Source organism: Protobothrops mucrosquamatus, unplaced genomic scaffold (genome assembly GCF_001527695.2).
Source record: "Protobothrops mucrosquamatus isolate PMUCROS unplaced genomic scaffold, P.Mucros_1.0 scaffold49, whole genome shotgun sequence".
Lineage (NCBI taxonomy): Eukaryota > Metazoa > Chordata > Lepidosauria > Squamata > Viperidae > Protobothrops > Protobothrops mucrosquamatus.
The window spans coordinates 787296-801695 of record NW_015386431.1 but is presented as its reverse complement, the minus strand read 5'-3'; the positions used below and the strand labels follow the sequence as shown (position 1 = coordinate 801695).

At 35.2% G+C, this 14400-nt stretch overlaps 1 protein-coding gene across 1 annotated transcript in view; it reads left to right on the top strand.

Annotated features, from left to right (window-relative positions):
• LGR5 (leucine rich repeat containing G protein-coupled receptor 5) overlaps positions 1-12945 on the top strand; it is a 75653-nt gene extending 62708 nt beyond the window's left edge. Inside the window, exons 12-18 of the mRNA XM_015811782.1 lie at positions 1296-1361; positions 1754-1825; positions 3699-3770; positions 6911-7036; positions 8434-8579; positions 8995-9078; positions 11425-12945. Coding sequence (XP_015667268.1) covers positions 1296-1361; positions 1754-1825; positions 3699-3770; positions 6911-7036; positions 8434-8579; positions 8995-9078; positions 11425-12515 — 1657 coding nt within the window. The 3' untranslated portion in view covers positions 12516-12945. The remainder of the gene's footprint in view (positions 1-1295; positions 1362-1753; positions 1826-3698; positions 3771-6910; positions 7037-8433; positions 8580-8994; positions 9079-11424) is intronic.
• The last annotated feature ends 1455 nt before the right edge of the window (positions 12946-14400 follow it).

Sequence of the window (14400 nt, the reverse complement as noted above, 5' to 3'; positions counted from 1 at the left end):
GAGAGAGAGAGAGAGAGAGAGAGAGAGAGAGAGAGAGAGAGAGAGAGAGAGAGAGAGAGAAATATCAACCATTTGTACATGTTACACATTTACTGTCTAATGTATTGATTGGAGTTATTCCTTCCTATTCACCTGTCCCTTAGTCAACAAGATATCCAAGTCTCAATTAATAGATATGGGTTGGCTTTCTCTGTGAACTAAGATGCATCATCTCAGATTGGTCCAGGCTTTGAACCACATCTTTCCTCAAGTCTTTCCTACCAAGATATAGAGATACAGTAATAGGAGTTCCTTTCTTTAATGCACTTTTCCGTTTTACTGCATTTGGTCATTTTTGTAACTGACCTTGGATTGCATTCTCCAGGTGTTTCTTTATGGCTTCATGCTTCTAAAATATTTACCTGTATGAAAGTTTGCAGTGTTCTATAAGTATGGATTTTTTGGTTTCGGTTTGGTTTTTTATCCTCAGTTTCAACTCACTAAGTAAGTCTCTCTTTTGGTTTGGTTTTTTATCCTCACTTTCAACTCATTAAGTAAGTCTCTCTTTCAATAGTCTTTTCTTGGATCTTGTTGGAAAGGAAAGGAAATGTAAAATGTTTTCATTTGTATAAAAATAACTGCTGTTTAACAATGTTTATCTAAAGAATTTGAAGTATGAACAACCATATTTATCTTTTAAAAATGAGTATAGGAATAAAATCTTAATATTTATGGCTTTAAAAGGAAACAATGGACTCTCGTTGTTTACAGAGACGAAAGTCTTATAAAGATGATAGAAGGTTACCCTACTACACAAAGGAATACAGGATACAAATCCATTTCCCCTTTTTCTTTTTTCTTTTTACAATTTCTGAAAATCACCATGGCTTGTTTTTGATTAGTTATATTATACTATAAATGAGTCCAGATGTTTCAGTTATTCTGTAATCTGTTAGGTTTTGGCTCAGAACATTTGAAGGGCTTTTCCCCCTTGTAATGATTGATTTTCAAAGTGACTTCTAGTTCTCAAAGAACTTTTCACTACTCAAGATATAGCCATTCTAAAGGTCAGATGCAAGACTGCTTAATTTAAAGTGTAGTCTTGGAAGCTTATTAAATTTCACTTTGGTTGCTGTTAAAAATATGGGATTGTCCTAAAACAAAAGAAATAGATTATATAAACCAAGTTAAAAAATATGTTTTATAAGAAAACTAGATCTAGTATTCTTCTAATAACAATCTTTCTGCAAAAGAAGTTGTAAAATAAGTTTTTAATTTTTAGCAGAACTTTTTGGATTTCTACATTTGTTTTTCAGAGATCTTTCATATAATCATCTAGAAGAATTGCCCTGTTTCACAGCTTGTGAAAAACTTCAGAAAATGTAAGATTTCTTAAATGCTATATCTGTGCACAAAGAATTTATCTGTGGATGTTTGCTTATATTCAGAATTTGATGTTTTTAAAATTAAAACAGCCTACCAAACTGTTCACTGCTTGGGCATGTATAGTTGAGTATAAGCTCTGTGGAGAAAAAACAACAACAATGTTTTGAGCTTTATGGCAGAAAAGTGTTTGAGAAAGTGCCACAGTTTAATATTGGAGTTATTCTTTTTACTTTACTTTACCTGAAGTAAAGTAAAAAGGCAAATTTTTAAAAACAAGATTGCAATATGTTAAAATGTTCAGTAGTCCTGAAAGTTACTCTTGAATTTTGGGCATTAATAGAAATTTTCCTAAAGCTTTTGTCTATAGATTCATTTTTTGCCATTTCAGTGCTTTACATCACAATGAAATATACGAAATCCATGTGGGTACATTTCAACAGCTGGTAGCCCTCCGTTCCCTGTGAGTATCACCATAAAATAGTTCTTTATAGTATTTGATATTGAGAGGCATGGAAGCTTAAAAATTTTGTGTTTTTTTTCTCTTTGATTGTTCAAATTGCTGCATTTGATTTGCAAAAAGGAAACAAAGATTCTGACATTGACAGTTTGCAGTCATGAATTCACACAGCCATGCATCAAGAAAAAAAGCATCCTTGAAGTAGATTTCACTTATAGGCACCACTGAAGAATAAACAATTTGAATTATTCATGCATAAAACTTTTTATTACTACTCTAATGAATAGATTACAAAATTGCAGAAGAATGACTAGACTTTTTTATTGTAAGTTTTTTATTATTATTTTTCTCTGTAAATTATTTCAGTTTGTTTTTCAATTGAATTATACAGCTTATATGTTATATTAAAGGGGGGAAATATTCTGAAGTGATTTTTTTACGTCTCTGAACCCTGGCATTTTAACAGGGTGTGTAGACTTTTTATGTCCACTGTATGCCTATAATAATGTACTTGCCGCAAATAAGGAGGTGTATAATAGAGGTAGGGCCAAAAAAGTGTGAAAGAAAATGTTGCAAATAGGAGCAGATTGGATAAAATTGGTAGGGATAGACAGAGAAACAGATGGACCAAAATGAGAAACAGAAACTGTGGATAGTATCAGTGGACCTGGCTTATTAAAATATAGACACATGCAGGCATGCACCTCTGCCTGTCACTGATTCTGTTGAACAGTTTAGTAAAGATAACACTAGCCGTGAACCATAATTGCAGATCATAATTTTGATTCTGACTCTCAAGACATTTTCGGTTCAGAGAGAAAGGTGATTTAGTAGATGAGAAATGTTCTGTGAGCATGGATGTGTGAGAAATGAAAGGAAAATGATACTTACATCACTGGTCATCACGTGACACGTGTCACGACTCTTTTTGCATTGCTGGCAATGGGGTGGGTGTGGCTTTGGTATGATGAAGCTGGCCTGCAGGCCAGCAGTTTGACACCCCTGCTTTACATGATTTATAGGAACAGCATCATCATACTGCAGTTAGGGCAGAGATTGCCCATCAATTCTTGATTTGGTAGGGAGGGAATAAAATAGGGAAAGAATGCATACATTTGATTGACCAGCTTAACATTTGGTTGAAAATATTAAATTTGACATTAATAAATTCTTACTCAGGGGAAAATGGCTTTATGTCATTTAAAGATTAAGGGGACTTTCATACTGTTACCCTTTCTGCTTTCAGTGCTTCAGAAGTAGTTTAAGACTGAGACTCAAAGGTAGATCTGACATTGTCTCTGCTGCCATTAATGTAGCAAAGCTGAGAACAAAGCACAAAGATTACTGCCGTGCTCTATGTTGCTACAAGTCCTGGAGCAATAAACACACTCTCGCATTCACTCAAAGCAAAATGAAAACAAACTGCTTGCATGCATGAACATTGTTCATCCATATTTTCATTTCATTTGCAGTCAAGCTATATTTCTATTAGAATGACCTGCTTTAGTAGTTAAAACCCAGGAACAGAAAAATGAAATGAAGCAAATGGGGAAACATAATCCCACAAATTTTGAAGAGCTGCAGCATCACAAGAAAAAGGGCAGCATAGAAATATTAATTAATTAATTAATTTGCATGGATTCAGACGTGTTCACTGTTTCCCTATTCTGGAATAGTGATATCTTTGTAAATCAGTGCCTTTAAAATCTGTTCTCATCAACTTTTGTGACTTTCAATCCATTTTATCATTAATTTAGGCACATTTTTCTCTGAAAGTTTAAAATCAATTATTGGAAGCAATGTCTTCCTGTTAATATTTTAATAAAAAGATTCAACATTATACATTACTAAGCATATGACATTTTATTTCTTGTAGGGATTTAGCTTGGAATAAAATCTCTATTATTCATGCCAATGCATTTTCTTCTTTGCTATCCCTTATTAAAATGTAAGTATCTGATTATTTTTCTTATTTTAATGTTTAATTCTATGATCATAATAATATGGGTTGAGGTAAAGTAGAAAAATCTGAATAACTGTAAAATAGAAGAACAATATAAAAAGTAATCAGTTCTTTCTTTCTAACTGAACAATAATTTTATAGTTCTACACTGCAGTGCTGCAGCAGAATCCTACATCAGAAAGTGTCAGCATCAACTTGCTATTTTTATGTTTAAATTGTCATTTTGAGTTGTAATTAAACTGGTACCCTCCTTATGAAGACTAAATGGGAGGAATCTTAGGACCGGTTCTGTGGAGAGAGGTTTTTCTGCGTGGTTTCATGTACTGCCTGCATCCCGCGGAGGGGGCTTTGTTGTTTGCATGGACCAGTTTCTGGCATGCCGCGGTCTGGTGCTGGTCCACGGACTGGGGGTTGGGGACCTCTGTAATAGGGCAAAACTGAAATGCTTTAAATTAAATGAAATCTTTTATAGTCAAACAAGAGGTTGTTTCCAAAAATTCCCTTCCTCTTTGTGTTGGAGTCTCCCTGCTAATGGTAGAGATATTTTATATCTTATAATCGACTATTTAATAGTATAAGTGGAATGCATAAACATTTTCTTCCTGTGAGTGCTCAAACATGTACTGGTTAAAATATTGAACAAGAACCAGGAAAAATACATTTTTAGTCCACCCTCAGCCATTAAGCTCACTAGGTGATTTGGGGAACAGTCATTCAATCTCTCTGCCCAATCATACTCATGTAGTTGTTGGGGAGAAAAATCTGGAGGAAGGAATGTTATGTATCACTAATGTGGAAGAAAGGTGTGACATAAATCCAAAAAACAAACACATAGGAACTTTATGTTTCTTAAGATTTAAAACTCTTCTAAAGTCTGGAGGAAAGTACACAGCTTTAAGAATCATCGGTCCTACATTGTTCTTGCTGTGCAAAACCCAGCCCAATTATTGCCCTGACATGAAGGTGGAGCTGTGAGCTGTAAAGCAAGCATTACAGTAAGGGTAAAGTTAGGGAGATGAGAGAAGGAAGAAAGGTAAAGAATCTCTAGGATAGTTTTCATCTATCTTGCAAGAATGGAGGCTTACTGGAATGGGGGAAAAAATCTTGCTATTTTTTCTTCTGTCCAACAAATGTGGAAGCTTGCTAGAGATAATAAAATTAAGCAGCAGAGGTTACTGGTAGCTATAGCAGCTGTGTACAGTATCTTTCACAGGGTTGCTATTCCTTTCTGAGCCATTAAAAATAAAAAAGAAATTGGTTGATGGGAAGGTTTTCTGAGCAGAAAGGTCCCTCAGTTTCCTTCTCCATGCAAATCAGAATTTTGCGTAGGAAGTTGTATTACATGGTGTCTGGAGGTTTTTAGGTCTGGATAAAGAAAAATAGATTCAGGTTGAATCCTAACAAGATGATTAATTCTAGAGATACACCCCATCTTTAGTTCTGAATGGAATTGTCCATAACAGAACTTGCTCACAGCTTGTGCACCCCTCTGAACTTGTGACTCTTTCTTAGTATAGAATAGAATAACAGAGTTGGAAGGGACCTTGGAGGTTTTCTAGTCCAACCCCCTGCTCAGGAAGAAAACCCTATACCATTTCAGACAAATGGTTGTCCAATCTCTTCTTGAAAACTTCCAGAGTTGGAGCATTTACTACTTTTGGAAGCAAGTTGTTCCACTGGTTAATTGTTCTAACTGTCAGGAAATTTCTTCTTAGTTCTAGGTTGCTTCTCTCCTTGATTAGTTTCCATCCATTGCTTCTTTTTCCTGCCCTCAGGTGCTTTCGAGAATAGCCTGACTCCTTTGTGGCAACCCCTGAGACATTGGAACATTGCTATCATGTCACCCCAATCTTTCCTTTCATTAAACTAAACATACCCAATCCCAGCAACCATTCTTTATATCAGTGTTCCAGTATTTTTATATGTTTTAGCCTCCAGTCCCCTAATCATCTTTCTTGGTCTTCTCTGCACTCTTTCTAGAGTCTCAACATATTTTTTTACATCGTGGTGACCAAAACTGGATGCAGTATTCCAAGTGTGGCCTTACCAAAGCATTGTAAAGTGGTATTAACACTTCACGTGATCTTGATTCTATCCCTCTGTTAATGCAGCCTAGCACTGTGTTGGCTTTTTTGGCATCTGTAGCATACTGTTGGCTCATATTTAAGTGATTGTCCAGTAGGACTCCAGGATCCCTCTCACAGTTGCTACTATTGAGTAAGGTACCACCTATACTATACCTGTGTATTTGGTTTTTCTTGCCTAAATGTAGAACCTTACTTTTTTCACCATTGAATTTCATTTTATTAGATAGTGCCCAATGTTCAAGTCTGTCAAGAACCATCTGTATCTTAAGCCTATCTTCTGGAGTGTTGGCTATTCCTGCCAGCTTGGTATCATCTGCAAATTTGACGAATTCTCCATTTATCCAAATCATTGATGAAGATATTGAAGAATACTGGGTCTAAAACCGAGCCTTGGGGTACTCCATTGCATACTTCCCTCCATGTAGATACAGTTCCATTGAGGACTACACGTTGAGTGTGGTTGGTCAGCCAGTTACGAATCCATCTGGTGGTAATGCTGTCTAACCAATATTTTTATATCTTATCAAGTAGTAGGTTGTGGTCTACTTTATCAAATGCCTTACTGAAGTCCAAGTAAATTATATCCACAGCATTCCTCTGATCCACTAATTTTGTCACCTTGTCAAAGAATGCAGTAAGATTTATCTTGAACAATAGATGGAGGCGTTGGCTGGGAAGATCTTTGCATTACTGCAACTTGTGTACAGTTTCAATGTCCTCTATGTGGAAGACTATTTGGAAGTTTCAGTGGGGTCAGTACTGTAGTGGCTTAAGTAATCATGGGCTATATTTGCAAAATAATATCCTTTATTAAGGAAGGAGAGAGAGAGAGAGAGGGAGAGAGAGGGAGAGAGAGGGGGGAAGGGAGAGAGAGGGAGGGAGAGAGAGGGGGGGAGAGTTTTCTGAAAGTGGAATATATATTTGTCTGGAATAATATTCCTGTTGGTTTAAGAAGATAAAAAGAATTCACGTATGGGGAAAAATCCTGTTGCAGCATTGTAAGCTGATTTTTTTGGTTGTTACTTTGTTATTCTGCAGGGATCTGTCATCCAACCTTTTGTCTTCTTTTCCTATAACTGGTCTACATGGCTTAACTCATTTAAAATTAACAGGAAATTATCCACTCCAAAGTTTAATATCATCTGAAAACTTTCCAGAACTCAAGTGAGTACCTCATTAAAATTAATAGGGCACATTTGTTCTCATGTGCAGTTGAAGGAGTGTGACTGTATAATGTATGCTACTTCTTATTCAAAGTCTTTGAAACACAACAGTCAAACTAAGCTATACATGGTGAAAATTATAGCCTTAAAATATTCTTGTTTATCTTGAAAAAATGTAATTGTTTTTGAATTTCCTGATAGTTGCTCATTCTAAAATACACCTGTTTTTCAGCAGTACTTCTGAATATATTTATACTTGCAAATACTTTGTATATATTATATTGTATACTGGAATGCTTCCTCTTACTTAAATGTTGTTTCATAAACTACAAATATTTTAGAGTGGAAGAAATATAGCAATGTGGGAAAAAGAAGGGGAAAAGGGTTTATATAGTTAGCTCATTTTTTCTTTACTTTCTTCCTATCATTTTCCTGAAAGTGCAGGGTCCACTTTTTCAGATCAACATAGTGTTGATCCATTGGTTGTAACAGAAATTGGACATCATGGCTAAGGGAGAGTGACTGACCCAAAGACATCCAGCAGGCAGGACTAGAATTCTCAGTCTCCTAGTTTTTAGCCTGGTCCCTTAACCATTAGATCAAACTGACTTTCTTATATAGTTACATCACTCTTAGAAGTAAAATACTTTGTCATGTTCACTTAATGAAAAAGAAAACTGTCATAACTAAATCAAAAGTGACAGAGATTGTTCATGCTCTGTTATTTTGGGCAGGCTGCTGGAATCTAAGAATATATAACATATAACTATATTTTAGAGCTGTCAATAAAGACACAGGATCTCAAAGCATTATGGTGTACCTTCATCCAGAACCAATGATGGATATTTAGCTAGCATGGAAAGGTGCTTTGTACATCTGCCATAACATCAGTCATCATCAAAGGAAATGTGTTCATAAATATTGGGTGATGGATGCCAAACATCACAATATTGTGTGACCATCAGAAAATATGCTGTTCTTAACAGTCAGCAAATGATAATGCAATGCAGTTATTTCTCATTGGACCAATCTCCCACTTCACTTTTTTCTTTTAAACAATCTCTGTATAGCATTGAACCTTGTGATTCTCTCAAACCCGGGACATCTTCATCCTGTGTGAGAAAAAGAACACTCACAACACTAGCACCAAAAATGAAAAGAATAATGACAACATATACACAATGTTCTGAAGCATAGACGGTTTTGGAAGAATGGGTTAACTAAATTTAATACATCTGTCAAGAATCCTGAGTTGATATTGATTCACTGTAATATTACATACCAGTTTAACAAAAATGATTCGTGTGTACTGAGATAGGCTTATATATGTAAACAGTTTGGTCTACATCAAAATAACAAAATGAATGTGTGTAACCAAATATGTCTGTTATTCTTTAGAGTGATAGAAATGCCTTATCCTTATCAATGCTGTGCCTTTAGAGCACAAGACAACTACTATAAAATCCAAAATCAATTGAACAAAGCTGAGAATGGCAGTGCTGATGAATTTCAAAAGAAAGATAGTAGCAGGTTCCATACAAATGGTAAGCACTGTAAACATGCACTAAAACATATTTTTAAAAGGATTTGTTTAGAATTAGGCTATCATAATTGATGATCAAATAAATATATGTCTTTTCTAATTTTACCATTTTAATGCCTGAATATCAATATAACATGTCATTAATCCCTGTAAATCTATATTTTAAATTTTTATTGTAATCAGGTTGCAAAAAACCTGAGGTGGTAAAAAATTTACATTTCCTGCAATGTATACATGCCTTGATAATAAAAGAGTTATCTTAAATGACTCTTGAAAGTCTATAATTCTAAGTACTTATGAAGAAGACAAATCTGATGTTCAATTAAGATTTAAAAGCTCTTAATTCTCACTATAACTACATATTAAATATTGTTATCAATATTAGTAATTAAATACTGTGATTTTCCTTCCTATAGATGAATATGATTTTGAGGATTTTTCTCTTGACTTCAATGATGATCTGAAAACTCATCATTTAGTTCGGTGTTCTCCTTCTCCAGGTAATAATAAAATTGTTTCAGTAGAATTGTGTGTATTTATGAAAAAAAAATTCCTGTGAAATTTTATTATACTTTCTAAGGGGAAAAAACCTTTTAGAAGCTACATGGAGTAGCTGGGTATGCCTCTGTAGTACAGGACATATACTCATTTCTTATTCATTTATTTTTTTAAAAATTGATTACTTCCTTGGGAAGTATTATTTGTCTAGGCTATATATAAAACAAACCAAAACATAAGGACATAAAGCATAAATTAAAATGAATTTAAAAGCCAACATTTAAAAAAAAAACACTGTACTTAAAAATGCAATATAGAAACAGAAGTTCCAGAGAATTAAATAGCTGAAAATAATTTAAAAAGTCTTCATGTACCATTGAAAACCTAGTCCAGTACTGCAACTTTTACTATCTGGAAATTTCACCACCAGGGAATTACAATCAGAATGTCCAAAGTACAGTGCTTGATATTTCGGGACAACTGAATTCCTGGAGAACTATTACCTAACCTTTTCCTAGTATCTACTTGAAAGCCGCCTAAAGATAAGTTTAGTTTGCCTTTAGTACATTGTAAGGAATAAAATAAAAGTATCACCTATGCTATTCCTGTTCAAGAAACATTCTCAAAAGGAAGAAAATAGCAAATCGTCTTCCAGCTAGATGAAAAAGAGATACAAGTTTTACATCTAAGAACTTAACTTCAATTTAGATTCTCAAAAAATGGGGAAATAGATCTATTGCTATTTCAGCAAACCAGCTGTGCTGGATTTAGAATATTATTAAATATTTAATGATTCTTCATCTAATTTATTTTATTTTTAATTGTAATTTATTTGGTTTTGTTTCATGATATATGGTTTTAATATGTAATTCAGCCAAAAAACTTATGGGGAACATAAAGCTTGAAACTGTTTGTCATCTAGAGGTGACTCTAGGATGCTTGAAAAAACAAGAGAAAATATTACGATAATAAATATTAACAAAATTAACAAAGAAGCAAAGAAAGAAGCAAGGCGCAAATGAGGTGGAGATAGAATCTTCTTTCTATCTATTAACCACCTCCATTATGACATGCTCCCATTGGGTCCCCAGGTCAAATGGCAGAGCCAGATTTTAATGCCCCTATGGAAGGTAAGAGTGTGGCATGTCACCTTGAGGGGAATAATATTCCAGAGGGCAGGAGCCACAGCAGAAAAGATTCTTCTCCTGGATCCCACCATTCAATTTCTTGACGGATGGGGTCTGCACCACTCGCCTTCTGCTGGTGTGGGTGCGGCAGGCCAATCCCATTGGAGTAAGATGGTTCCTCAGTAACCTGGACTGTTGCCATAAAGGGCTTCAAAAGTAATGTCCAACACCTTGAATTTGACCCAGAAGCAAACTAGCAACCAGTGCACCTTGCACAACAGTGGTGTTACATGGACCACATTGTGGGCCCCAAGAACTATGCACATAGCTGCATACTGTGTCAGCTGAATCTTCTAAATAGTCTTCAAGGGTAGCCCCATGTAGACCATATTGCAGTAGTCCAGACATGAGATGACCAGGGCCTGAATGAGTGAGCATAGGAACTCACAATCCAGGAAAGGGTGCAACTGGTGCACAACACGAAGTTGTGCAAAAGCTCCTAGCCATGACTGCCACCAGCTCATTGAGTAAGAATCGAGCATCCAAGAAAACCCACAAATTGCACTCAGGGTCTGCCTGGGGCAGTGCCACCAATCCAGAACTGAAGATGTTAAAGTTCCAGATCCTGAAACCACATTCACCCAAAGCCACTCAGTCTTATCAGGGTTCATCCAAAGCCTATTGTCCCCCATCCAGACCCTCACAGTCTCCAGGTACCATAGAAGAGCAGTGACATATTATTGGGTCACCAGGGATGGAAATATAAAGTTGAATATCATCAGCATACTGGTGGTACCTCATCCCATGATCGTGAATGATTTCACCCAGAAGCTTCATATAGATGTTAAAAGGGAGTGGAGAGAGTACTGAGCTTTTGTGGTACAACACAAAAGAACAGCCTCTCACTCCCTATCAGTACCATTTGGACCAGCCTTGGGAAAAGGGGACAAACCGGTGAAAGACTGTGCTGCCCAGCTCCAGATCTCACAGCCGACCCAAAAGATATCCGAAGGCCTCTGACAGGTCAAGGAAAGTAAGGATGGATACACTACCCCATCCCACTCTTACAAAAGATCATTGACACGTATGACCAATGCTGTTTCTGTCTCACTGATTACCTTCACTATAGTGTATTTGTCAGTGCAGTTGCCACAAAAAGTAATGAAAACTGGACATAGCTAAGCTTACCATGACTTTACTTTTTCTGTATTTTCTTTGTAGGACCTTTCAAGCCCTGTGTTTGCCTCTTTGGTAGTTGGCTGATCAGAGTTGGAGTTTGGACCTTAATACTTTTAGCATTTATTTGTAATATATTGGTGATTGCAACAATCTTCCAAGTTCCATTGTTCATCTCCTCCATAAAGTTTATAATTGGACTAATAGCTATTGTAAATACTCTCATGGTTGTGTCTAGCAGTGTGCTTGCTAGTGTGGATGCATTAACCTCTGGAGTCTTTGCTCAATATGGAACTTGGTGGGAAGATGGAATTGTTTGTCATATCATTGGAATTATCTCTGTCTTTGCTTCAGAGGCTTCTATTTTCTTGCTCACCTTAGCAACTGTTGAGCGTGTGTTCTCTGTGAAATATAGAACAAAATTTGAAACCAAACACACTCTAACTAACATAAAAATAGCCATCATCTTTTGTTTTGTACTGGCTTTAATAATTGCTGTTATTCCAATGCTCAGTGACAGTGAATATGGAGGTTCTCCCTTATGCATACCACTACCTTTTGGAAGACCATCAGGTGTCGGTTATACAGTAGCAATGGTCTTAATGAACTCTTTTTGTTTTCTTATAATGACAGTAGCATACACAAAACTCTACTGTAATCTGGACAAGGGAGAAATGGACAGTATTTTGGATTGTTCCATGATCAAACACATAGCCTTATTACTTTTTATTAACTGCATTCTCTATTGTCCTGTGGCCATCTTATCATTTTCATCATTATTAAACCTGCATTTTATTGGCCCAGAAGTCATCAAACCAATACTTTTAGTGATTGTTCCCCTTCCTGCATGTCTAAACCCACTTCTCTACATACTTTTTAATCCTCATTTCAGGAAAGACCTGAGAAGCTTTCAAAAGCAGTCATTTGGATGGAAAACATCAAAACATGCTAGTTTGCTCTCTGTCAATTCAGAAGATGCAGAGAAACAGTCATGTAATTCAACCCAAGCTCTAGTAACCTTTGCAAGTGCCAGAATATCATATGATGTTGTTCCCAGCAATCCAGTAGTGCCATCATCCTGCCAATTAAGTGAAAGCTGCAACCTTTCATCTATCACATTTGTCCCATGCCACTAACTTCATTTCAAAGGTATTGGTGAGGTTTACAAAAAAAATTAAAAAATAGATGAATGTGCATGTATTGCTTATATATAGAGAAGCAACCAACTACTCTTATTTTATAGGAAATAAAACAGAAATTGTGAAATTTCAGTACGTACCCAATATTATGTTTTTTCTAAAATGTACAGGCTGGTTATCTTTTAGTATCCTGAAAGATTCCAAAGGCTGGTAGCATTTATGCAATTGACTGAATTTTGCAAAGGGAGCAAGGAGGAGGAGGAGGAGGAAAGCAAATTCTAAGGAAAGTAAATAAAGTTTCCTTCTGAGGATATTTTTGTTGTAATGAAACTTCCACTCAACTACTGAAACTAGAGTGGGAATAATATGGCAAAAAATCCTACATATAGGTAACCCTCTATAACCAACTGCTTTATTTAGCGACCATTCAAAGTTACAACAGCATAAAAAAACAGTTTTGGACCAGTGTAATATGGGTAGTCCTCAATTTATAACCATTCCTTTAGTGACTGTTCAAAGTTACAACAACAGTGATATGAAAAAAAGTGATATGATTGGTTTTCACACTTAACACTTAACAATTGTTGCAGCATCACCATGGTCATGTTCAGTTGCTTGGCAATTGGCATGTGTTTATGACAGTTGTAGTGTCCCGGAGTCACGTGATAACCATTTGTAACTTTTCCAGCCAGTTTCCAACAAGCAAAGTCTCTGGGGGAAGCCAGATTCATTTAATGACCACATGATTCACTCAGCACCTATGGCAAAAGTCATAAAATGGCGCACAACTCAATAACTCTTGCTTAGCAAAGGAAATTTTGGGCTTAATTGTGGTCATATGTTAAGGACTACCTTTATATAGCTGAGCTGCTCTCAATATACTTTTTGCAATATGTCTGAAAGCCAAAAATGTTACATGTATAAAGGAATCCTGAAAACAGAAAATACCAAATAGAAATGGCTTCTGGTCTTTGCATAACTTGTTGGCATCTGAGATTCAGTTGTATCTTAGGATATCTATTAACTTAGTGGACTTGTTTAGAAGAGTCATAGGAATGATATGAATAGAATAACTTACATGAAGGTCTGTGCTGTCTGAATTTTATCCAGTTGACTTATGCATTCATGGAAATAACATGAAGAAATTATGCACAAAATATATATTTTTAAAATCTTATATTTTGAAACAGTGAAGCCTGGAGCTGGAAGTCTATTCTTCAAACCATGTCAAATTAGAGATCATCTGCCAATTCTTGAAAACATATCTTACTACTTTATTTAATTTTTTCACAGTGGTTTGGTAATATGTAAATTTTCTCTTATGACTGCATTTACATTTCTATACAAATTTAAGAAGTGAAATAAAAACATTTAAGAATTACTTTAATATTAAAAATAAACAGCAGATAACATAAATCAGGATGCAATGCATAATATTGTTAAATTGTTTAAAAATAATTGAAGTATAATTTGGAAATATTAAAATTCATTTCAGAGAAGATTTTAAAACAATATGTAAATATAGATTTATCTTTATAGTGAAATCATACTCAAATACAAAAATAAGGCATGTAGTTTCATGTTGCTTTAATTACTAGATTTCTATTTCTAGCTCTTATCTGTTTAAATTTGTGATCTGTAAATATGTAAATTCCTACTGATTGTAAATACTGTTGTTTTTTTCTACTGATGTTTGAAACATGTAATTTGTAATAAAATTTGCAATAACTCCAGAAGGATCATTTAGTGCTTTAATTCTCAGACATATTTCACAGCAATTCCAGAATATTCTCTATCCTTCTTGTAATTTAATTGCAAAATGAAGTTTGTAAGGGTTCTTTTTCCATCAGAAGAAATAATACAAACTTTCTCTTAGTATAAA